At 46.1% G+C, this 24,738-nt stretch overlaps 1 protein-coding gene across 9 annotated transcripts in view; it reads left to right on the forward strand.

Annotated features, from left to right (window-relative positions):
* LOC121688529 (nebulette-like) overlaps positions 1 to 24,738 on the forward strand; it is an 83,602-nt gene that overhangs the window by 18,236 nt on the left and 40,628 nt on the right. For all 9 annotated transcript variants that reach the window (XM_042068173.1, XM_042068175.1, XM_042068167.1 and 6 more), the window contains 23 exons: positions 148 to 255; positions 827 to 937; positions 1,367 to 1,477; positions 2,265 to 2,375; positions 2,819 to 2,929; positions 3,460 to 3,570; positions 4,398 to 4,505; positions 4,871 to 4,981; positions 5,271 to 5,378; positions 7,429 to 7,539; positions 9,958 to 10,068; positions 10,226 to 10,336; positions 10,934 to 11,044; positions 14,118 to 14,228; positions 15,639 to 15,749; positions 16,560 to 16,670; positions 17,163 to 17,273; positions 18,308 to 18,418; positions 18,923 to 19,033; positions 19,305 to 19,415; positions 20,089 to 20,199; positions 21,805 to 21,915; positions 22,511 to 22,621. In XM_042068173.1, the coding sequence (XP_041924107.1) occupies positions 148 to 255; positions 827 to 937; positions 1,367 to 1,477; positions 2,265 to 2,375; positions 2,819 to 2,929; positions 3,460 to 3,570; positions 4,398 to 4,505; positions 4,871 to 4,981; positions 5,271 to 5,378; positions 7,429 to 7,539; positions 9,958 to 10,068; positions 10,226 to 10,336; positions 10,934 to 11,044; positions 14,118 to 14,228; positions 15,639 to 15,749; positions 16,560 to 16,670; positions 17,163 to 17,273; positions 18,308 to 18,418; positions 18,923 to 19,033; positions 19,305 to 19,415; positions 20,089 to 20,199; positions 21,805 to 21,915; positions 22,511 to 22,621 (2,544 nt within the window). The remainder of the gene's footprint in view (positions 1 to 147; positions 256 to 826; positions 938 to 1,366; positions 1,478 to 2,264; positions 2,376 to 2,818; positions 2,930 to 3,459; positions 3,571 to 4,397; positions 4,506 to 4,870; positions 4,982 to 5,270; positions 5,379 to 7,428; positions 7,540 to 9,957; positions 10,069 to 10,225; positions 10,337 to 10,933; positions 11,045 to 14,117; positions 14,229 to 15,638; positions 15,750 to 16,559; positions 16,671 to 17,162; positions 17,274 to 18,307; positions 18,419 to 18,922; positions 19,034 to 19,304; positions 19,416 to 20,088; positions 20,200 to 21,804; positions 21,916 to 22,510; positions 22,622 to 24,738) is intronic.

Consider the following 24,738-nt stretch of genomic DNA (forward strand, 5'->3'; position numbering starts at 1 on the left):
GCAATGATTTTACACGCACATTGCGAAACAAATACGCCTGAAGTGGGCGCAAAAGCATTAGTACATCTGGCCCTGAGTAAGTTAGCAGTTTTGAACTGGAATCAAAGCAGCTATACTGAGGCATGCCACTGTGCTCTGCTCTGGCAGGTGAAGTACAAAGAGAAGAGCAAGAGCTCCTCCTCCAGCATCTACTCCCAGCTCCCTGAAACTACGGAGACGCAGTTCGCCAAGCAGATGTCCCAACTGCAGAGTGAGGTACCGCCCTCCTCCATCAACTGACTCCCGTTAGCTTTTACAGACATCTACAGCCAGGCTACACGGGGTGCCCAACTGTGCCCAACTATTGCTAAATAGATTGGTCTCATTTGTTCAAATGTACACGCCGCTATCACATCACAATAGTTCCACATCCACATCACAATAGTTCCATTGACTATTGTGGAAGCTAATTGCACTATCACATCTGGTGGAGCAAGTTCCATTGACTGTTGTGGAAGCTAATTGCACTATCACATCTGGTGGAGCAAGTTCCATTGACTATTGTGGAAGCTAATTGTTACAGTAAACCCTCCCTGAATGGACTGCTTCAGTTACGTGCCTAGTGCAGCCTGTTTGTAAGTTCACGCAATCTTTGTACTCTTTGATGTTGAGGAGAAGAGATGCTGTGTGTCTGTTGCTGAGGAGAAGAGATGTTGTGTGTCTGTTGCTCAGGAGAAGAGATGCTGTGTGTCTGTTGCTGAGAAGAGATGTTGTGTGTCTGTTGCTCAGGAGAAGAGATGCTGTGTGTCTGTTGCTGAGGAGAAGAGATGTTGTGTGTCTGTTTCAGTCCAAATACAGAGAGGCTGGAAAGAAAGAGGCCTCCAGCTCTCTCTACCACCAGCTGCCAGAGACAATGGAGACGCAGCACGCTAAAGAGGCTGGCAAGCTACTGAGCGACGTGAGTACCTTACAGCAGCACGCACCCATGTAAGGTTATATCCCCACTCTCTGATGCAGTACACACCCATATTCAGTATATACGCACACATGTGAGGTTCAGTATATACTCTCTGATGCAGTACACACCCATATTCAGTATATACGCACACATGTGAGGTTTAGTATATACTCTCTGATGCAGTACACACCTATATTCAGTATATACGCACACATGTGAGGTTCAGTATATACTCTCTGATGCAGTACACACCTATATTCAGTATATACGCACACATGTGAGGTTTAGTATATACTCTCTGATGACCTCCCCACCTCCTCATCTCTTATAAGACATCAGGCAGATGTGTATTCTGCAGATGATTCAGAATAAAGTGGAGTACTGTATGCAGTACTGTATCTCTGATGGAAGAGAATTTGAACCTTTCAGCTCAAATACAAAGAAGTGGGAAAGAAGGATACGTCCAGCTCGCTCTACTCGCTCATGCCGGACACGACACAGACGCAGTTCGCCCGAGAGATGACCGACCTGCAGAGCGAGGTTAGGAAAACCACAAGCAGGGTCATGGAATTTCTGGAATATCATGGAATTTTAATGAAGTCTATTCCAGACATTCAGGGAATATCGGGGGATTTTGTTACAGCAGTTTAAAATGTACTTGCCAAAGACTATTAATACAAATATATTTCCATGCAGCATTGGTGTTTATTGGGTTATAATCTTTTTCCATTGCTGCTTGCTTGAGTGGTTGGGGTTAGCCCTACTTTGCATTTTCAATGCCCATTTATTCATTTCCTGCTCTAAAAGAAGTCAACGATTCTAAAACGCTATGCAGCTTCCAATGTCCCATTTACAATTTATAATTCATTATATAGTAGGTCATGGAAATTCAGGGTTTTTCATTAAGGAAAGTAAGGGGAAAGTCAGGGAAAAGTCAAGGGATTTTACATTTGACGTAGAGTGGGAACCCTGCACAAATCGAATTTCATTATTTTGGTGACAGAGTAGCGAATCAAATTGGGTTATTTTGATGACAGAGTATTATATATTGTATTTGATCAATTTGGTGACAAAATATTGAATCGAATTTGATTATTTTGGTGAGTTGAATCGAAGAAAAAAAAAACACAAGCACTGGTATTTATTTTGATAACAAGACATGGAAACAGTAGAAGTGTTACCCCACGTGAGGACACACTTCCACAAGTACAGATCATTGTGTTCCGTTGTGAGGACACACTTCAGATCATTGTGTTCCGTTGTGAGGACACACTTCCACAGCACACACGTGGCATGTTAACAGATCGACTGTGTTTCCCTCCGTCAGAACAAGTACAAAGAGGACAGCAAGAAGAGCGTCAGCAGCAGCATCTACTCCCAGCTCCCGGAGACAACAGAGACGCAGTTTGTCAAAGCCGTCTCCCACATGCAGAGCCAGGTGAACACTGCAAACAGCATCAGTAACAAACTCAGGACTCTACATCTACAAACACCAACCTGCAGTGCACTTGCATATTAGGAAACACAGGGCTCTACATGTGTGTGTGTGTGTGTGTGTGTGTGTGTGTATGTGTGTGTGTGTGTGTGTGTGTGTGTGTGTGTGTGTTTGTGTGCGTGCGTGCGTGCGTGCGTGCGTGCGTGCGTGCGTGTGTGTGTGTGTGTGTGTGTGTGTGTGTGTGTATGTGTGTGTGTGTCCAAGTGAGAATGGCCATGACTATGAGCTCATAGGCAGTGTGCAGCATCAATAGCTGAATGGCTGGTGACTTCACAGCGTGCTATAAAAAGGAGGGCTTTCACGCTCAGCTGTGAGCCAGGGGCGTGCTTCTGATGTCATCCACTTTGTTTGTTGTTTGTCGTTTTGCTTTGTTTTGTTTTTTACAGACTAAATACAAAGAGGCTGGTAAGAAGCAGGCTTCAAGCGCGCTGTACCACGGACTGCCGGAGACCTTGGAGACCCAGCATGCCAAAGAAGCCCACCAGCTGCAGAGTGAGGTATGGAGCATCCTAACCCAAATAGAACTCTCAGAGTGAGGTATAGAACTCTCAGAGTGAGGTATGGAGCATCCTAACCCAAATAGAACTCTCAGAGTGAGGTATAGAACTCTCAGAGTGAGGTATGGAGCGTCCTAACCCAGATGGAAATCTTTTGAATCCTCTATCTTATCACGTATGTGGACATGTGCAGAGTGAAGTGCAGCTCCTGACTGAAACTGAACCCTTTTGAATCTTCTGTCTGATTATGTATCTGGAAATGTTTGTCCTTTTCTGTGAATGAGATGTGCATATGCCTTTGTGTGTACCTCTACTTCCATCTGCCTCTCTCTCTCTCTCTCTCTCTCTTTCTCTCTCTATCACACACTCTCCCTCTTTCTCTCTCTCCCCATCTCCCTTCCTCCCTTGCTCTGTCTGTGTCTGGTCTTTGTACTCTAATCATGAGACTAATTGCTCAGTGTGTAGCTAATGATCATATGGCGAGTATTGCTCTGAGCGCGCTCATGCTCCTCCCTCGGTCTTATCTCCAGCTCAGATACAAAGAGGGAGGCAAGAAGGAGATCTCGTCCAACCTCTACTCTCAGCTCCCTGAGACAGCGGAGACCCAGTTTGCCAAACAGCAGTCGGAGCAGCGCAGCGAGGTAGACATTTCACACCGATTACCCTCCGCACGCAACTCTGCCAGAGAGAAAGCTTCTCGTGTCACACAGTGAATGTAACTGATGCCAGTCCAAAAGAAGAGGAAATGATGCAGAAACAAGCAACGTGGCTCCCAAACAAAAATGAGATTATTTTCACTCGAGTGAATAATGAGTCATTTTTACCATAGCGTGTAGTTCAGCTTTAGAAACAGACTCAGAAATGTTCCGTGCCTTGCGATACACAGCGAGAATGCACATGCAAAAATAACTGCAAGACAAATTTACCAAGAGAAATATTACAGTGTGTTTCAGTATCATGCAATTGTGTAGCCCTTTATGTCTAAGATAAGGAGCCAAGCGTTATTGAAGGCCGTATTGGGATGCATCGTAGTCGTCATCACAGACATCACATGATGGTGCAGGTCTCATCACATCACATGATGGCGCAAGTGTAATCATAAGACATCACATGATGGTGCAGGTGTAATCACATGATGGTGCAGGTCTAATCGTAAGACATCACATGATGGTGCAGGTCTAATCGTAAGACATCACATGATGGTGCAGGTGTAATCGTAAGACATCACATGATGGTGCAGGTGTAATCGTAAGACATCACATGATGGTGCAGGTGTAATAGCACATGATGGTGCAGGTGTAATCGTAAGACAGCACATGATGGTGCAGGTCTAATCGTAAGACAGCACATGATGGTGCAGGTGTAATAGCACATGATGGTGCAGGTGTAATCGTAAGACATCACATGATGGTGCAGGTGTAATCACAGCTCATGATGGCGCAGGTCTCATCTTTCCTTCTCCTGTCAGATGAAGTACAGAGAGGACATGAAGGACAACTCCATCAACCTCTATTCCCTCCTGCCAGAGACAGCAGAGACCAAGTTTGCTAAGGAGATGACTGACATGCATAGTGAGGTACCATACACAAACACACACACACACACACACACACACACACACACACACACACACACACACACACACAGTGCCTTTTTAATAAGCTAGTTATGATTATGCATGTATGCGTGAATAAACTTCTGTCAGTCAGATGTTCAGCAGCATTTGTTTGTGGGTAGGTGGCTGGTGGCCAGGGATAGTTTCTGTACTTTTGTATCTGGTTGTATTTGCAAAATGAAAACACTTGTTCACCAATAAAGTCTTTCCCCCGTTGGGTTTCACATGAACCATAACCGCAGGATTACATAACATTGGTGTTAGTGGAAGCCTATTGTCATTTCATGCCATGTTGAGGGAGCTTCATGTTGGCATGTTTTGCTCAGGCCAAGTATAGAGAGGCCGGGAAGAAGCAGGCGTCCAGCTCTCTCTACCACCAGATGCCTGAAACACTGCAGACCCAGCACGCCAAGGAGGCCTACCAGCTCCAGAGTGAGGTGAGGGACACTGTGTGTGTGTGTGTGTGTGTGTGTGTGTGTGTAGATATGTGTGTGTGTGTACTGTAGATATGTATCATGCAATTGTGTAGCCCTTTATGTCTAAGATAAGGAGCCAAGCGTGTGTGTGTGTGTGTGTTTGTTTGTGTGTGTGTGTGTTTGTTGTCTGTGTAGATATGTGGTTGTGTGTGTGTGTGTTTGTGTGTGTGTGTGTGTGTGTAAGGAATATTCACATACAACTACAACTGAATCTGGCCCACATGAGGTGCTGTTCTGTTCTGGCCCTCAGGTGGTGTATAAGGGGGGGAAGGCGGACTTCTCCGGGTCCACGTACACACAGCTGCCTGAGACACTGCAGACCCACTTCGCCAGAGAGATGACAGAACTGCAAAGCCAGGTACACCCACTGCCCCACGAATCATGACATGGTATTAACCTACCTCACAGAGAAAGACACACACACACACACACACACACCTACACTTACACTAGAGCTTAGATCGGGCCCAAAAAATCAACCCCGACCCTACCCGAGCCCATGCACATTGTGCCCGAGCCTGACCCGGCCCGACACATTAACTGTAATTATGAGCCCGAGCCCTGATTTAAACCCGACAGTTTTTAAATATGTGGGCCATTATAAATGACGTTCTCAACTACAATTCCGAGCTGTTTGAGCTGCAGAAATCCGTTTAGAATTATATTAATGAATAATGCAACGGAGGATGAAGAATGTTGGCTAAACTATGTTTGTTTATTCAGAATGGAATGGATTGCAAATGAATCCGAATGAAGAAACGTCACTTACAACGTAAAATTATGTCCCTGCAGCAAAACTCAACGCATTTTTCTGTGAGGGCTTGCCTCGCTCTCAGGTGTAGGCCCTATGCTTGGAGAAGTGACAAAAAAAAGGACATTGAAGGCTGGCTATCATTATTTCTGTCATGGCAAGCCTGCTTCATGTTCATCTTAGTCTTTTTGCTGTCATAGGTGAACATCGTGCGCACTTAATGCACGCAACAAAGCATACCTGACAAATGCATACCTCCGACTTTTCTCCAAACTTGCTCGAAGTTATTTCTCCTGTTTTCATTTTTTTTCTTTACATCTTCAAGCTTCACGTTGCACTTAAGCTGCACAATACAGCACAGCAGTGAGCTACACAATACAGCACAGCAGTGAGCTACACAATACAGCACAGCAGTGAGCTACACAATACAGCACAGCAGTGAGCTACACGATACAGCACAGCAGTGAGCTACACGATACAGCACAGCAGTGAGCTGCACGATACAGCACAGCAGTGAGCTGCACGATACAGCACAGCAGTGAGCTGCACGATACAGCACAGCAGTGAGCTACACGATACAGCACAGCAGTGAGCTACACGATACAGCACAGCAGTGAGCTACACGATACAGCACAGCAGTGAGCTACACGATACAGCACAGCAGTGAGCTACACGATACAGCACAGCAGTGAGCTACACGATACAGCACAGCAGTGAGCTACACGATACAGCACAGCAGTGAGCTACACAATACAGCACAGCAGTGAGCTGCACAATACAGCACAGCAGGCCCGGTGTGATGCGTGAGCTACACAATACAGCACAGCAGTGAGCTACACAATACAGCACAGCAGGCCCGGTGTGATGCGTGAGCTGCACAATACAGCACAGCAGGCCCGGTGTGATGCGTGAGCTACACAATACAGCACAGCAGGCCCGGTGTGATGCGTGAGCTGCACAATACAGCACAGCAGGCCCGGTGTGATGCGTGAGCTACACAATACAGCACAGCAGGCCCGGTGTGATGCGTGAGCTGCACAATACAGCACAGCAGGCCCGGTGGGATGCGTGAGCTACACAATACAGCACAGCAGGCGCGGTGTGATGCGTGCGAGTGGAGAAGTTGCGCATGACACGTGTTTACCATGTTGTTAGTCGCTTTGGTTAAAAAAGCGTCAGCCAAATGTAATGTAATGTAATGTAATGTAATGTTGCGCAGATGACATTACAAATGACATTTTGTAACTCTGAGCCTAACTTGTATAAAGTTGTATACACTTGTTACTTAGGCCTACTTTGATAAATATAATATTTCTGAGTCTGACTATGGCATTGCTTTAGCTCCCCGCCCAAGTAGGCTAATGATTTAAAAAAAAAAAATGCTTGATCAAGGACCCGGCCCGGCCCGGCCCGGCCCGAGGATAGTGGCCGGAAATATCAGCCCGACCCGGCCTGCACACACACACACACACACACAAACACACATCTGTGTGTACACATGTCTACATGAAACACACTATGTATGCAATGTTTGTATTGATTGATTTGTATTGTTAGCATAGGTATGCCAATTTGTATTGCATGATGCTAGCTTCACGCCGATATGTCCAGTGAGTTGTTTGTGTGTGTGTGTGTGTGTGTGTGTGTGTGTGTTTAGAACAAGTATAAGGAACAAGGGAAAAAGGAGATGAGCACCAGTATCTACTCCCAGCTGCCAGAGACCAGAGAGACCCAGTTTGTTAAAGCCGTGTCAGAGGTGGTGTCAGAGGTGAGCGACCAGCCACAGACATCACAGACATGCTGCTGCACTGACCCCAGCCACAGACATGCTGCTGCACTGACCGCAGCCACATACATCACAGACATGCTACTGAACTGGCCACAGACATGCTACTGCCCTGACCCCAGCCACAGACATGCTACTCCACTAAGCCCAGCCACAGACATCACAGACATGCTGCTGCACTGACCCCAGCCACAGACATCACAGACATGCTACTGCACTTGTGGTGGCTTATTTTAATCAAATAATACAAACTCAAAAGCACAGAGCGGCAAACATCAAAAGCCGAGTTAAGATCAAACGTCCAGATAAAATGTCCAGATCTTCCATTTTCATGAGTTTTCGATCGTCATATATTTCATTTCCATTCATCACAGAGTTCCCAAAATCACATATAAGGTGTGTTAGAGTGTCTAGTTTCGTAATTAAAAAAAAAAAGCTAAAAACTTAATATTACGTTTTTGGCACTCAACGCATGGGAAGGAAAAACGTAATATTACGTTTTTGGCACTCAATGAGTGGCGGCCCTCAGTTCAATGTTGGGTTCCTGAATTGGCCCTCACCAATCAAAACTTTGAGAACCCCTGCTCAAAAGAATTCCAAACAACGTAGATAAATACTGCAGATGATGGCTTTAATACATTCCAGAGCATAGGTTCACGAAGCCAGCTACATCTGATATTTTGTGCATGGGTCTTATACCCTTCCTTCTCATGTCGTCACTTGTTTGTGTGAACTCAGAATAGAAAATATCTCCTGTGTCGTCTTTTACCACATTAGGAAGTACATACAGTATGTGCCTAGGTATTTTCCTTCTAATGACCTCTGATCCTGCTGAACAGCCTGTCTTCCAAACATCATAACCCCACACCAAATCTGCAAAATCATACACTAATTCTCAGTGTTTGACTCAGTTTTCAATTGACTAAAACACATTTTGCAAAACACCACACACAAAAATCTAACAGGAAGTAACTTGATTTCATTTTTCAAACACAACCCATCAAAATGCCACACTCAATCACCAGTGCTTCACTCTCTCCCTTCACATGTGTAAACACTCTTTACTTTACTAAACACCATCCAATCATTGCCTTAGTATAGGTCTATGAATAGATACTCTATATAGGTATGGACCCTTTCAATCTGCTCCTAGAGGATTTCCGGTTGAAATATTCAGAACCAATGCAGATACTTTGAAAGGAAAATTACAGTAATCGGACTTACAGTAATGTTCTACAAAAAGTTGACTTTATGTAAAATTTGTCTTTTTACTCTATTTTTGTTTGTCCCCATGTACCATTAGCTCAATACATTTTTTTCTGTGCCTCCAGAAATGCCTTAGGAATGCTTAGGATTGTTTGTTTCTGCAGTTGAGAGGGTCTATAGGCCTATGAATACATACTGTACCCCCCCCACACACACACACACACACACACACTTGTCTTTGGAAAAAGCAAATCAATTTGATAGTATGGAGTCATTTCCGTCTTACACTGTAGGCAAAATCAGTGTTTTCAAAACTCCATGTACATCTGGTGGTCACTGTATTCTGCTTTGCTTGTTTTCTTGTTAGCTGTAAAATACTGTATTCGCAACAGCAAATTATTTGTGAAAAATCACTATTTTTGGTTTCAATATTGCTTGCATTTTTACTGTGTATTTTTAACTTTGTTGATACCGTAACTTTCACTCTCGTATGGAAATACATATAGAAAGCTTAGACAGAAGAGCTTTAGGTTTTGAGCAACAGTGTGTACATGATGTATCCAAAATGTCATATTATGAAAAAAGTGTTTGTATTGTGAGGCGAATGTTTGGTTTAAAGATGTGTTTGCGACATTTTGGTTGTTGTGTGTCATTTTGCTGGAGATTTGAGGCATTTTGCATTTTGTGTGAGCAGTTGTAGGTTTTGTGTGTAGAGTTCTGAAAAATAGACACAGAGTTTTGAAAACGTGTGTAAACAGTTGTAAAAAACTGTAGGATGACCAGTGTCTCTAGGCATACATGTCCTTATAGGTAAATGTCTAGCTGCATAACTTAGCTAAAATTAACCCCCTGCTGTTTCACCACATGGACCTCAGACAGTTATGACAGAATATGTTTTCATAAAACTACTGCGTAATAATAAGAATAATAAGAATATCTCTTCATAAAGCTCCTTAACTAAATAAACCCCAGCCACAGACATGCTACTGCACTGACCCCAGCCACAGACATGCTGCTGCACTGACACCAGCCACAGACATCACAGACATGCTACTGCTCTGACTCCAGCCCCGGTGGATCTGGTGCAGTATTGCCTGGTCTTGTCATGAGCTTGGATTGGTTTGCTTTGCTTCAGTCTGATCAAGCCTGGCTCATCGTTGCTTTGGATATTAATTTGAGTCTGTTTTGTTTCAGGCCAAATATAAAAAAGCCGGTCAGAGCAAGACGCCTGCCTCCCAGTACTCCACAATGCCTGAGACTCTGGACACACAACACGCTAAACATGCGTCTGAACTTCAAAGCGAGGTATGTTGTTCTCTCTCATTCTCTCCCTCTTCTTACAGACGCGCACACACACGCACACACGCATGCACGCACACACGCGCGCGCGCACACACACACACACACACATACTCTCTCTCTCTCTCTCTGTTTCATGACTGGTGTGATGTCTGTCGTTCAGCTGAAGTACAAGCAGGAGGGGAGGAAGGCTCAGCCCCACTGCCTCTACGTGCTCATGCCAGAGACACCGCAGACCCAGCTGGCCAAGGACATCATGGAGGCCCAGAGCCACGTGAGTGACCTGAGGATCATGCAGTGTGGTGGCAGTATGGTAGTATGGGAGTATGCAGTATGGTAGTATGTAGTATGGTGACAGTATGGTAGTATGGTATCATGTAGTATGCAGTATGGTATCATGCAGTATGGTATCATGTAGTATGCAGTATGGTATCATGCAGTATGGTAGTATGTAGTATGGTGACAGTATGGTATCATGCAGTATGGTAGTATGTAGTATGGTGATAGTATGGTAGTATGCAGTATGGTATCATGCAGTATGCAGTATGGTATCATGCAGTATGGTGATAGTATGGTAGTATGCAGTATGGTATCATGCAGTTTGGTGACAGAATAAATATGTAGCACATCAAGAATAGTTGTATATACTGTGTGCTGTACATGAGCAATGAGGCATTTTCTTGTGTTCAAATTGACATGTAATTAAGATTCAAATCTTGAGATTCTGTTTCACCTAGAGTCTTGCATCTCTGTCTGAATTGCATCAGTTTCATTGACCAGGCAGAGGAGCTGTTTAAATATTAATCTGCGGCTCATTCCAAATTCGGAATGTATTAAAAATGCATGGAGTCAAATATGTCTGCTGCTTCAGGTCAAGTACAAGGAAGAGGGCAAGAGGGCGGCGTCCAGCAGCCTCTACTCACAGCTACCTGAGACCGCTGACACGCAGATGGCCAAACAGATGTCAGAGATGCAGAGCGAGGTAGGTATCAGGTATCAGGTACATCAGCACTGGCCCATTAACACCATCAGCACCATCAGCACTGGCCCATTAACACCATCAGCACCATCAGCACCATCAGCACTGGCCCATTAACACCATCAGCACCATCAGCACCATCAGCACTGGCCCATTAACACCATCAGCACCATCAGCACCATCAGCACTGGCCCATTAACACCATCAGCACCATCAGCACTGGCCCATTAACACCATCAGCACCATCAGCACCATTACCACTGGCCCATTAACACCATCAGCACCATCAGCACCATTACCACTGGCCCATTAACACCATCAGCACCATCAGCACTGGCCCATTAACACCATCAGCACCATCAGCACCATTACCACTGGCCCATTAACACCATCAGCACCATCAGCACCATTACCACTGGCCCATCAGCACCATCAGCACCATCAGCACCATTACCACTGGCCCATTAACACCATCAGCACCATCAGCACCATTACCACTGGCCCATTAACACCATCAGCACTGGCCCATTAACACCATCAGCACTGGCCCATTAACACCATCAGCACTGGCCCATTAACACCATCAGCACTGGCCCATTAACACCATCAGCACCATCAGCACCATTACCACTGGCCCATTAACACCATCAGCACCATCAGCACCATCAGCACTGGCCCATTAACACCATCAGCACTGGCCCATTAACACCATCAGCACTGGCCCATTAACACCATCAGCACCATCAGCACCATTACCACTGGCCCATTAACACCATCAGCACCATCAGCACCATCAGCACTGGCCCATTAACACCATCAGCACCATCAGCACTGGCCCATTAACACCATCAGCACCATCAGCACCATCAGCACTGGCCCATTAACACCATCAGCACCATCAGCACCATTACCACTGGCCCATTAACACCATCAGCACCATTACCACTGGCCCATTAACACCATCAGCACCATCAGCACCATTACCACTGGCCCATTAACACCATCAGCACCATCAGCACTGGCCCATTAACACCATCAGCACCATCAGCACCATCAGCACTGGCCCATTAACAACACCATCAGCACCATCAGCACCATTACCACTGGCCCATTAACACCATCAGCACCATTACCACTGGCCCATTAACACCATCAGCACCATCAGCACCATTACCACTGGCCCATTAACACCATCAGCACCATCAGCACCATCAGCACTGGCCCATTAACACCATCAGCACCATCAGCACCATCAGCACTGGCCCATTAACACCATCAGCACCATCAGCACTGGCCCATTAACACCATCAGCACCATCAGCACCATCAGCACTGGCCCATTAACACCATCAGCACCATCAGCACCATTACCACTGGCCCATTAACACCATCAGCACCATCAGCACCATTACCACTGGCCCATTAACACCATCAGCACCATTACCACTGGCCCATTAACACCATCAGCACCATCAGCACCATCAGCACTGGCCCATTAACACCATCAGCACCATCAGCACCATTACCACTGGCCCATTAACACCATCAGCACCATTACCACTGGCCCATTAACACCATCAGCACCATCAGCACCATTACCACTGGCCCATTAACACCATCAGCACCATCAGCACCATCAGCACTGGCCCATTAACACCATCAGCACCATCAGCACTGGCCCATTAACACCATCAGCACTGGCCCATTAACACCATCAGCACTGCCCCACTGGTCCATTAGCACTGCCCCACTGATCCATCAGCACTGCCCCACTGGTCCATTAGCTCTGCCCCACTGATCCATCAGCACTGCCCCACTGGTCCATTAGCACTGCCCCACTGGTCCATTAGCACTGGTGCATTCTCATTATTATCAACTATCATTTAGCTTCACTCAGCTTACACAGCTTTTACTAGAGTAACTGTTCCATACAGTCTCGCATTCAAAGCAGAATCCTTCAAATGTGCTGCTGACTATCAAAATACAGAAGCGCTGTTTGAAGTTGTGCTGCTTGCTGTTAAAGGGAATGACAGATCATTCTCATTGGTTTAAATTATGTAACGCCCAAAACACACCCATGACTGATTAAGAAACTTAGGAACGCCTTGTTGTGCCATCCGCCCGGCGTTTGATAACGAAAATACTCCCAATGTGGACTGGACATCCCACTAAATTGAAATAAGGTTTTGGCCAGTGAACAAGCGTTTTAGACTACCATAACAGGGCCCTTTAGCTCACTACACTCCTCTTAGTGTTTGATCTTTTGCTTGCTCTTCAATCATTTCTTGACTTGGCCAACCAGTATCCCATTCAGGAATGAATGCTTAAACTCACTCTGTGGTGCTAGTGATTGGTTGTGGTTATGAGGATGGTTTTAGAGACTTTCATCTGTTTTCTTGGGATATTCACATCCTGCACAGGTCTCCTGCTGTGAGTGCTCGTAGACCTCCATACATCAGGAGTCAGTAGGAGTAATTACTCTGGCTCCCGCACGGTGGATGATGCCTTTTAACAACGTTTGTGTTCCGCACGGTGGATGATGCCTTTTAACAACGTTTGTGTTTTGCACGGTGGATGATTCCTTTTAACAGCATTTGTGTTCCGCACGGTGGATGATGCCTTTTAACAGCGTTTGTGTTCCGCATGGTGGATGATGCCTTTTAAAGGGACACCAGGCAAGCCTGATGCTTTTTCTCTACGAAACTCCCCCTCACTCAGTCTGAAGCTCTTTTCCTTTTCTTTGCGTCTTCCGTCAAGGGTTTTCGCTGCTTCTTCGCCGGCTCTGCCATTATACACACGTTTGCAATAATCTCTAGCGTTTCGTTAGCCTGCCTCTGTGCTGTAAACTGATCCTGCTTCGGTCGGCTGGTAGGATACACCGAACTTGCAAGTGGGATATTCTTCCTACAGGCAGTAGGGGCGGGCGAGAGAGCCTTCATTCGCCCCGTAATGAGTCATTTAACCATATACCAACTTACGAAGATAATTAATTAACACGAAAACGTTGCCTGGTGTCCCATTAACAAAGTTTGTGTTCTGCACGGTGGATGATGCCTTTTAACGTTTGTGTTCCGCAGTCCAAGTACAAGCAGGAGGGGAAGGAAGAGGCGGCCGTGTCGCTGTACCACCAGCTGCCTGCCACCCTGGAGACGCAGCACGCCAGAGAGGCCTACGAGCTGCAGAGCCAAGTGAGATGTGCACGTTTTTACATATTCAGCTGCAGAGCCAAGTGAGATGTGCATGTTTATATATTCAGCTGCAGAGCCAAGTGAGATGTGCACGTTTATACATATTCAGCTGCAGAGCCAAGTGAGATGTGCACGTTTATATACATTCAGCTGCAGAGCCAAGTGAGATGTGCACGTTTATACACATTCAGCTGCAGAGCCAAGTGAGATGTGCACGTTTATACATATTCAGCTGCAGAGCCAAGGTAGATGTGCACGTTTATATATATATATATATATATATTCAGCTGCAGAGCCAAGTGAGATGTGCAAGTTTATATACATTCAGCTGCAGAGCCAAATGAGATGTGCACGTTTATATATTCAGCTGCAGAGCCAAGTAAGATTTGCACATTTATATTCAGCTATAGAGCCAAGTGAGATGTGCACATTTATATATATATATTCAGCTACAGAGCCAAGTGAGATGTGCACGTTTACATATATATATATTCAGCTACAGAGCCAAATGAGATGTGCACGTTTATATATTCAGCTACAGAGCCAAGTGAGATGTGCACATTTATATATATTCAGCTACAGAGCCAAGTGAGATGTGCACGTTTATTACTGTATGTTCAGCTACAGAGCGGTGAGATGTGCACATTTATATATATTCAGCTGCAGAGCGGTGAGATGTGCACATTTATATATTCAGCTGCAGAGCCAAGTGAGATGTGCACGTTTATTACTGTATGTTCAGCTACAGAGCGGTGAGATGTGCACATTTATATATATTCAGCTGCAGAGCGGTGAGATGTGCACATTTATATATTCAGCTGCAGAGCCAAGTGAGATGTGCACGTTTATATATATTCAGCTGCAGAGTGGTGCGACTTACATGTATGTTTATTCATGAAGAGACACTTGTAAACAGGGAGTCACAAAGATGAGCAATTACATTCATGCTGCCATGCCGAGAATTCATGCTGCCATGTACTATATGCTTGTACATAATTGTTCCAAATGAGCTGGACTGGAATAACCTTTCCGTGTCATTAGTGGAAGTGCACATGTTGTGTTGTTGTGCTGGGTCAAAAGCTGGGTCAACATGTTGTGTTGTTGTGCCAGGTCAAAAGCTGGGTCAACATGTGTTGTTGTGCTAGGTCAACTTGTTGTGTTGTTGTGCTGGGTCAAAAGCTGGGTCAACATGTGTTGTTGTGCTGGGTCAACTTGTTGTGTTGTTGTGCTGGGTCAAAAGCTGACACGGCCCACTATGGTCACCAACAAGCAGAGACAGAGGCGGAGCGGCCTATTTATGGCTGATAAGACCTGATAAGGACCAATGAGACTACAGGAGGGGGAGAGCTCACTGAACACGGACATCCGTTTTTGAGCTTGTGTGTGTGTGTGTGTGTGTGTGCTTTCTAGTCTAAATACAAAGAGGCTGGGAAAAAGGCAGCGACCACATCCCTGTACCATCACTTGCCAGAAACGCTTGAGACGCAGCATGCCAAAGAAGCCTCCAAGCTAGCGAGCGATGTAAGTATGTCACCATACACCTACACACACACACACACACACACATACAGACACACACACACACACACACACACACACACACACACACACACACACAGACACAGACACACAGACACAGACACACACACAGACACACACACACACACACACACACACACAGACACAGACACAGACACAGACACAGACACAGACACAGACACAGACACAGACACAGACACAGACACAGACACACACAGACAAGTTTGATCTCTGTTTAAGGTTGATCTCTATTTGCTCGTATGCTGATTCAATGTTTGTTATTATACGGTTCTTCACAATGCAGGTAGAACGCTCCATTGACTTAAATGTGATTTCCCAAAGTTCTATCGGTCATTATTTTCGTCTATGGACCTCTAAATAATGACCGCTGTCAATGGCAACGGATCTCATTCAAAAGTGAAGGCAGACAGTTGATCAGCTGTGTTCTAAAGAACGTTTGATTCAAGTTCAGCGTGTGTTGCGAACTATTTGTTTCTATTTGTTTTTTCGTTAGTAGTTTCGTAAGTCCCCTCAGGGCGAAGCAAGTCCGGTTCACCCTGTCGGGACTTATTTTCCCAATAATGACTGGCGTTCTATACATTATCCCTTTACTACTTAATCATGTAATTTCTAAAAGATACCACTTTGGATCAGTGTTCTCTACAGTGTTCAGGACATACATCTGTGTGTGTGTGTGTGTGTGTGTGTGTGTGTGTGTGTGTGTGTGTGTGTGTGTGTGTGTGTGTGTGTGTGTGTGTGTGTGTGTGTGTGTGTGTGTGTGTGTGCGCGCAGGTCCGGTACAAAGAGGGTGTGAAGAAGGAGCTGGCCACTTCCCTCTACTCCCAGCTGGCTGACACGTCCGAAACCCAGCTGGCCAGGGAGCTCACAGAACTGCAGAGTCAGGTGGGTCCAGTCCACGCGGATCGATACCGGCGCCGCCCCACAACTCTGATTTAGGGCACCGCTCCACAACTCTGATTTAGGGCTGCCAGGGGATTTACCGCCTCACTGCCAGCACTTTACAGAAGCTCAAGCTACACATGCCTGAGAAAATAATGTTTTAATATGTTTAAATACACATACAGTACATGAGAAAATAATGTTTTAATACCGGTTTAAATATAAACATGCCTGAGAAAATAATGTTTTAATACCGGTTTAAATATACACATACCTGAGAAAATAATGTTCTAATATGTTTAAATATGTACACATACCTGAGAAAATAATGTTCTAATATGTTTAAATATGTACACATACCTGAGAAAATAATGTTCTAATATGTTTAAATATGTACACATACCTGAGAAAATAATGTTCTAAAACTGTATGTGGACACACTTCCACAGCACACACGTGGCATGTTAACAGACTGACTCTGTTTCCCTCCGTCAGAACAAGTACAAAGAGGACAGCAAGAAGAGCGTCAGCAGCAGCATCTACTCCCAGCTCCCGGAGACAACAGAGACGCAGTTTGTCAAAGCCGTCTCCCACATGCAGAGCCAGGTGGGTGATGCAACACTTCACCTCGCGTGCCGTTGTTTACCAGCAGACACTTTCATCTCTGGGATCTGATGGCACAGTAAAAGGGAATATTTCATCATAATTCCATCATTACCCGGACAGGCTTGGAGACGAAATTATGATATTTGTTTCATTTTTATTGTGTTAGAAAAGGTGCTTCGAGTGTACATCACAGAACTAAAACTGTAAGTTTTGCGCAACATGGATCCTCTGCTGGTATAGTGGGATAAGATGCTGGTATAGTGGGATCCTCTGCTGGTATAGTGGGATAAGATGCTGGTATAGTGGGATCCTCTGCTGGTATAGTGGGATAAGCTGCTGGTATAGTGGGATAAGATGCTGGTAAAGTGGGATAAGCTGCTGGTAAAGTGGGATAAGCTGCTGGTATAGTGGGATCCTCTCTCTGCTGGTATAGTGGGATAAGCTGCTGGTATAGTGGGATAAGCCGCTGGTATAGTGGGATCCTCTGCTGGGGCTGAAAGGAGTTACTCAGATGTGAGAGCTGATCGCTGTAGGACTCATCAGGGTGCCATCTGAGGTCTGGGGTTAAAATTGCTGATCGCTAGAGATGCATCAGGGTGTTTTGGAGCGTTAAGATCGCTGTTAGAGAGACATAAGGTGTTTTGGAGCAGATCTGGGGGTCTTCTGGAGTCTAGGGTGCCATCTGGGGTTCAGGCCATCAGGAGGTCTAGGCCTAAGATCGCCGTTACAGAGACATCAGGGTGTTTTGGAGCAGATCTGGGGTTAAGATCGCTGTTAGAGATGCATCAGGGTGTTTTGGAGCAGATCTGGGGTTAAGATCGCTGTTAGAGATGCATCAGGGTGTTTTGGAGCAGATCTGGGGTTAAGATCGCTGTCAGAAAGGCAGTTTGAACAATGTCAGTGCTGTTGCAGCTGTGTTTTTTCTAATATTATGTTGACGTATAGCTCCAGCACTATAATTATTCACTGTGTTATATATGGATAGTCTTGTGATGTTTGCACTGTAGTAGTGATAACTGCCACCCCTTTGTCAGACCAAATACAGAGAGGCGGGTAAGAAGCAGGCCTCCAGCTCGTTGTACCATCAGCTGCCAGAGACACTGGAGACTAAACACGCCAAAGAGGCCTACGAGCTTCAGAGTGAGGTGAGCCCAACGCAGTGAAACCCAGCACACATCACACAGGCCAGTTCCATAGTCCAGTCCCATAGTCCAGTCTTAAAGTCCAGTCCCATAGTCCAGTCTTAAAGTCTAGTCCCATAGTCCAGTCTAAAAGTCTAGTCCTACAGTCTAGTCCCATAGTCCAGTCTCATAGTCCAGTTCCATAGTCCAGTCCTACAGTTCAGTTGTGCCATGTGCTGTAGCTTTCTGATGGTGATGGAGGGGGACAGTGGAGTGATGCAAAGCAGGCCTGTTGTCTTGTGGCTTCACTTATGAACTGACCCAATGCTAATGAACTGAGCTAATGCTAATGAACTGGGCTAATGCTAAATGATCCATGCTGGATCGCAAGGGTCAGTCAATTGAGATAAACTCATTGTGCAATTTGGTAATTAACGGGAAAAGTACAGTTATAGTCCAGTCCAGCTTTTTATTATACTCCAGTGACCTGATAGGTCCAGCGTGACGTTACATGATTTCTGTCTCCAGATAAAGTACAAGGAGGGCGGTAAGAAGGAAGCGGCCTCGTCCCTCTACTCACAGCTGCCAGAGACAACGCAAACACAGCTCGCCAAGGAGCTTTGTGACATCTACAGTGAGGTACTTTAGATCTCTCATCTACAGTGAGGTACTTCAGATCTCATCTACAGTGAGGTACTTCAGATATCATATCTACAGTGAGGTACTTCAGATCTCTCATCTACAGTGAGGTACTTTAGATCTCATCTACAGTGAGGTACTTTAGATCTCTCATCTACAGTGAGGTACTTTAGATCTCATCTACAGTGAGGTACTTTAGATCTCTCATCTACAGTGAGGTGTCTGTTAACTCTGAGTGTGTGCGCCCCCCCCCCCCCCCGTTTCCCTGCAGGTGAAGTACAAAGAGGGCGGAAAGAGAGAGATCTCCTCCAATCTTTACTCACTGCTCCCTGAGACCGCCGAGACCCAGTTTGCCAAGGAGCAGTCTGAGCTCCAGAGTGAGGTAGCCCACCCAGCCTCCATTTCTGGGAATGTGTGTGTGTGTGTGTGTGTGTCCCGTCTAAGCTCCAGAGTGAGGTAGCCCACCCAGCCTCCATCTCTGGGTGTGTGTGTGTGTGTGTGTGTGTGTGTGTGTGTGTGTGTGTGTGTGTGTGTGTGTGTGTGTGTGTGTGTGTGTGTGTGTGTGTGTGTGTGTGTGTGTGTGTCCAGTCTGAGCTCCAGAGTGAGGTAGCCCACCCAGCCTCCATCTCTGAGAGCATATGACTCCACACAGCCTCCCTGTGACATGTTAAACACAACACAGTATCACGTTTCATGCTACCAATACAGTATCATACTGTTATGCTACACAATACAGTATCATACTGTTATGCTACACAATACAGTATCATACTGTTATGCTACACAATACAGTATCATACTGTTATGCTACACAATACAGTATCATACTCTGTTATGCTACACAATACAGTATCATACTCTGTCATGCTATACATGAATTCTAAGTATGAGAAATGTAATGTTTTACTTGTTTATGTGTACTTGTTCCATTCTGTCCAAAAACTAAAACAACAACAAAAAGAGTGGAACCAACGCCAGTTTCAGAGCGACGCCAAAAAGTCCTCCCCCTCGTCTGCGCTCTCATTCTTGGACACATGTCTTTGTACTCCCTCCAGGTCAAGTACAAAAGAGAGACCCAGTCGGAGCTGCCCAACTGCCTGTACGCCCTGCTGCCTCAGACCAGCGAGATCCAGTTTGCTAAAGAAGTGGCCGAGTCCCTGAGTGAGGTGGGGCCCTGCCCGCGGTGTGCTAACGGCTAACGGCTAACCGTGTGACTAACCACCTCATCCAGGGCTATGCAGACAATGTTAGCATACTGTGTGTAGCGTTAACTCCATACTGTGGTACGGAGCCTGAAAGACCTGTGTTTTTTGGGTCTCTCTCTCTCTCTCTCTCTCTCTCTCTCTCTCTCTCTCTCTCTCTCCCTCCTCCTCGTCACTCACACCCTCTCTTTGAATAGCACCCTTATCTGTAGCCCCTGGCCATCTGTTTCAGGGAACTGCACTCTAGTTGGGCTGGTCAGACCTGTTTCACACACACACACACACACACACACACACACACACACACACACACACACACACACACACACACACACACACACACACACACACACACACACACACACACACACACACAGCACTCTAGTCGGGCTAGTCAGACCGCCACAATTAGAACTCCTCACCGCTGATGGCCTTTATTTGGATTTATCCATCAAGCAGAAGTACTAGCTTCACTCACCAGCTCTGCAGTGGGGATCACATGGAGCTCTGCAGTGGGGATCACATGGAGCTCTGCAGTGGGGATCACATGGAGCTCTGCAGTGGGGATCACATGGAGCTCTGCAGTGGGGATCACATGGAGCTCTGCAGTGGGGATCACATGGAGCTCTGCAGTGGGGATCACATGGAAAGCTCCAGCTCTGCAGTGGGGATCACATGGAAAGCTCCAGCTCTGCAGTGGGGATCACATGGAAAGCTCCAGCTCTGCAGTGGGGATCACATGGAAAGCTCCAGCTCTGCAGTGGGGATCAGATGGAAAGCTCCAGCTCTGCAGTGGGGATCACATGGAAAGCTCCAGCTCTGCAGTGGGGATCACATGGAAAGCTCCAGCTCTGCAGTGGGGATCACATGGAAAGCTCCAGCTCTGCAGTGGGGATCACATGGAAAGCTCCAGCTCTGCAGTGGGGATCACATGGAAAGCTCCAGCTCTGCAGTGGGATCACATGGAAAGCTCACTGCATGGATGTGTGAAGTGCATGAGGGTGTACGACTACCATCCTTGAATTGAGGACTGCGCAGGCTTGCTGTTGTGGCCATTATTGAGGACTGCGCAGGCTTGCTGTTGTGGCCATTATTGAGGACTGCGCAGGCTTGCTGTTGTGGCCATTATTGAGGACTGCGCAGGCTTGCTGTTGTGGCCATTATTGAGGACTGCGCAGGCTTGCTGTTGTGGCCATTATTGAGGACTGCGCAGGCTTGCTGTTGTGGCCATTATTGAGGACTGCGCAGGCTTGCTGTTGTGGCCATTATTGAGGACTGCGCAGGCTTGCTGTTGTGGTCATTATTGTGTATGATGAACTAACTATATTGATTTAGGTTGATTTATATATTGTGTACATTGTCTCAATTTATATGAACATAGTCATTAACCATCATAACATGCCTTGAGTGAGAGAGAGAGTGTGTGTGTGTGTGTGTGTGTGTGTGTGCGCGTGCTTGTGTGTGTGCGCGTGCTTGTGTGTGTGCGCGTGCTTGTGTGTGTGTGTGTGTGTGTGTGTGTGTGTGTGTGTGTTTAACTCAGACTAAGGTGCTGCTATTTGAATCTCTCAGCGGCTGTATAAAGAGGAGGGGAAGAAGCAGGCGTCCACGTCTCTCTACTCTGTTCTGCCAGAGACGTTAGAGACCCAACACGCCAGAGAAGCCTCAGAGCTGCAGAGTGAGGTATGTGACACACACACACACACACACACACACACACACACACACACACACACACACACACACACACACACACACACACACGTCAGAGAGGCCTCTGAGCTGCAGAGTGAGGTATCTGACACGCTGTTATCCAGCACACACACACACACACACACACACACACACACACACACACACACACACACACATACATCCACACACACACACATACATCCACACACACACACAAACACACGTCAGATAGTTCTCCGAGCTGCAGAGTGAATTATCTGACGCGCTGCAATCAAACCCACTCTGTTTTATCACACACACACACACACACACACACACACACACACACACACACACACACACACACACACACACACACACACACACACGCAAGCTCACAAACTCACACACAGCTAGACATACACACATACATACTGACACATAAAAATGTACACATACACACACATTGTATTACAGACGGATGTGACGTGTTCATTATCTACCAACACGCACACACACACACACACAGACACACACACACACACACACACACACACACACACACACACACACACACACCCTGATAAACCCTCTTGTGTCCCAGAGCAAGTACAAGGCGAGTGGGAAACACAGCCTCTCCACATCTCTCTACTCCCAGCTGCCCCAGACCATGGACACCCAGTTTGCTGCGATGCTCTCGGACCTGCAGAGTGACGTAAGGCTTTCCAGAACCTTCTCTCAAGTGTTCCAGCAGCCTGTGGTTGCATGTTATGTGGGAATTGTAAGAGTAACGATGAACTGTTTGGTTCCACTTGTGAAGTTCCGGGCTCTAGGGAACTGTTCGGTTCCACTTGTGAAGTTCCGGGCTCTAGGGAACTGTTCGGTTCCACTTGTGAAGTTCAGGGATCTAGGGTGAGAGCTGGTCAGACGTGGGACTGAGAGTGGAATCCCACAATGTTAGCGTTGCCTGTTAAGGAGCCCTACCACGTATCTCATTACTTATAAAATGTCTGACGTTCTACCGTGCACTCAGTAATGTTTTTTGAGTTGCAAGCCTTTCTAGTGTGGTATAGAAAGCCTGGAGGAAGACTCAGCTCGATTTGCGCCAGTTCTCATTCTATTCAACGAGCTAAGCTGCTTGACTCTGATTGCCAGTCTTCTGGTCGTTGTGTTCTTTAAACGTTTGAATATAAAATTATGTAATCACAACACACACTAAGAACATACTAAGGCAAACCACTTAGAGTACACATCAATGGGGCCTAAGCATTTGTTAGCAAAGCCTATTTATATATACTGCTAAGTATTTCTGATATGTTGCTGATTGGATCAGATAGATAGATAGATAGATATATACTTTATTGATCCCCAGGGGAAATTCAAGGTCTTTAACAGCAGAAAGAGTAATTAAAGTATATAATATAAAACACAACTGAGCAATAAGGACAGTAGAAGACAAAGAATATGCTAAATATACTAAAATACAAATTATACTAACTAACACTTAATCTAAATCAATTCTAAAAACAGTATCCACATAGTGGTGATCAATCAAAGGCGCTTTCAATGACTGAGGCAGGGACTGAGCCTGTGATTCTCTGTGCATAGTAAGGTATGGTAAGGTGCTCTAAGGTGCTCTGTGTTTATTTCTGCAACAATGCAGAAATAAAGTAAAGTCTATATATCTATATATTTAACTATTTAAAGAAAATGTATAAGTGTGGCCACAGTTCGGCTGTGGCATGGAGGGGGGGGTTATGCATATGTGCTAATGTGCTAATATAGCATGCAAACAGTGAGGCATAAAGACAGTGGTAAAAGTGGCTAGTGGACAGACAGTATCCAAACATGGAGGGGGTGAAGAGGCAGACAGACTATACAGAAAAGTCTCTTCCCTTAAGTGAGGCATTGAACAGTTCAATGGCCCTGGGGACAAATGACTTTCTCAGTCTGTCAGTTGTGCAAGGCAGTGAGCGAAGTCTCCAGCTGATCAGGCTCTTCTGCTTAACAATAGTGCTGTGGAGTGGGTGACACTCATTGTCCAAGATGTTGATCAGTTTGTTCAGGGTCCTTTTATCAGATAGTGAAGTGATGCACTCCAGTTCAGCTCCCACTACAGAGCCAGCTTTCCTTACCAGCCTGTCAATTCGCCCCACATCCTTCTTCCTTGTGCTTCCACCCCAGCATACTACTGCATAGAAGAGGACGCTGGCAACAACAGACTGGTAGAACATCCTGAGGAGCTTACTGCAAACATTGAAGGACCGCAGCCTCCTCAGGAAGTACAGCCTGCTCTGCCCTTTCTTGTAGAGTGCATCAGTGTTGGCTGACCAGTCCAGTTTATTGTCCAGGTGGAGACCCAGATACTTGTAGGTGCTAACCACCTCCACATTGACCCCATCAATGTGGACTGGTAGCAGAGTGGGCTTAGACCTGCGGAAATCCACCACCATCTCCTTGGTCTTTGAAGTGTTGAGTTGAAGATGATTGAGTTTGCACCATTGCACAAAGTCCTCCACCAGGCTCCTGTACTCCTCCTCCTGCTCGTCCCTGATACACCCCACAATTGCAGTATCGTCAGAAAACTTCTGCATGTGGCATGACTCGGTGTTGTAGCAGAAGTCAGATGTGAACAGGGTGAACAGGACTGGAGAGAGCACAGTTCCCTGTGGCGCTCCGGTGCTGCAGATCACAGTGTCAGAGAGACAGTTCTTCAGTCTGACGAACTGTGGTCGCTCAGTCAGGTAATCTGTAATCCAGGTTACCAGGTGAGCGTCCACACCCATCTGCAAGAGCTTGTCACCCAGTCTGAGGGGCTGGATGGTGTTAAAA

The sequence above is a fragment of the Alosa sapidissima genome, chromosome 17 (genome assembly GCF_018492685.1).
Source record: "Alosa sapidissima isolate fAloSap1 chromosome 17, fAloSap1.pri, whole genome shotgun sequence".
NCBI classification, from domain to species: Eukaryota; Metazoa; Chordata; class Actinopteri; order Clupeiformes; family Clupeidae; genus Alosa; species Alosa sapidissima.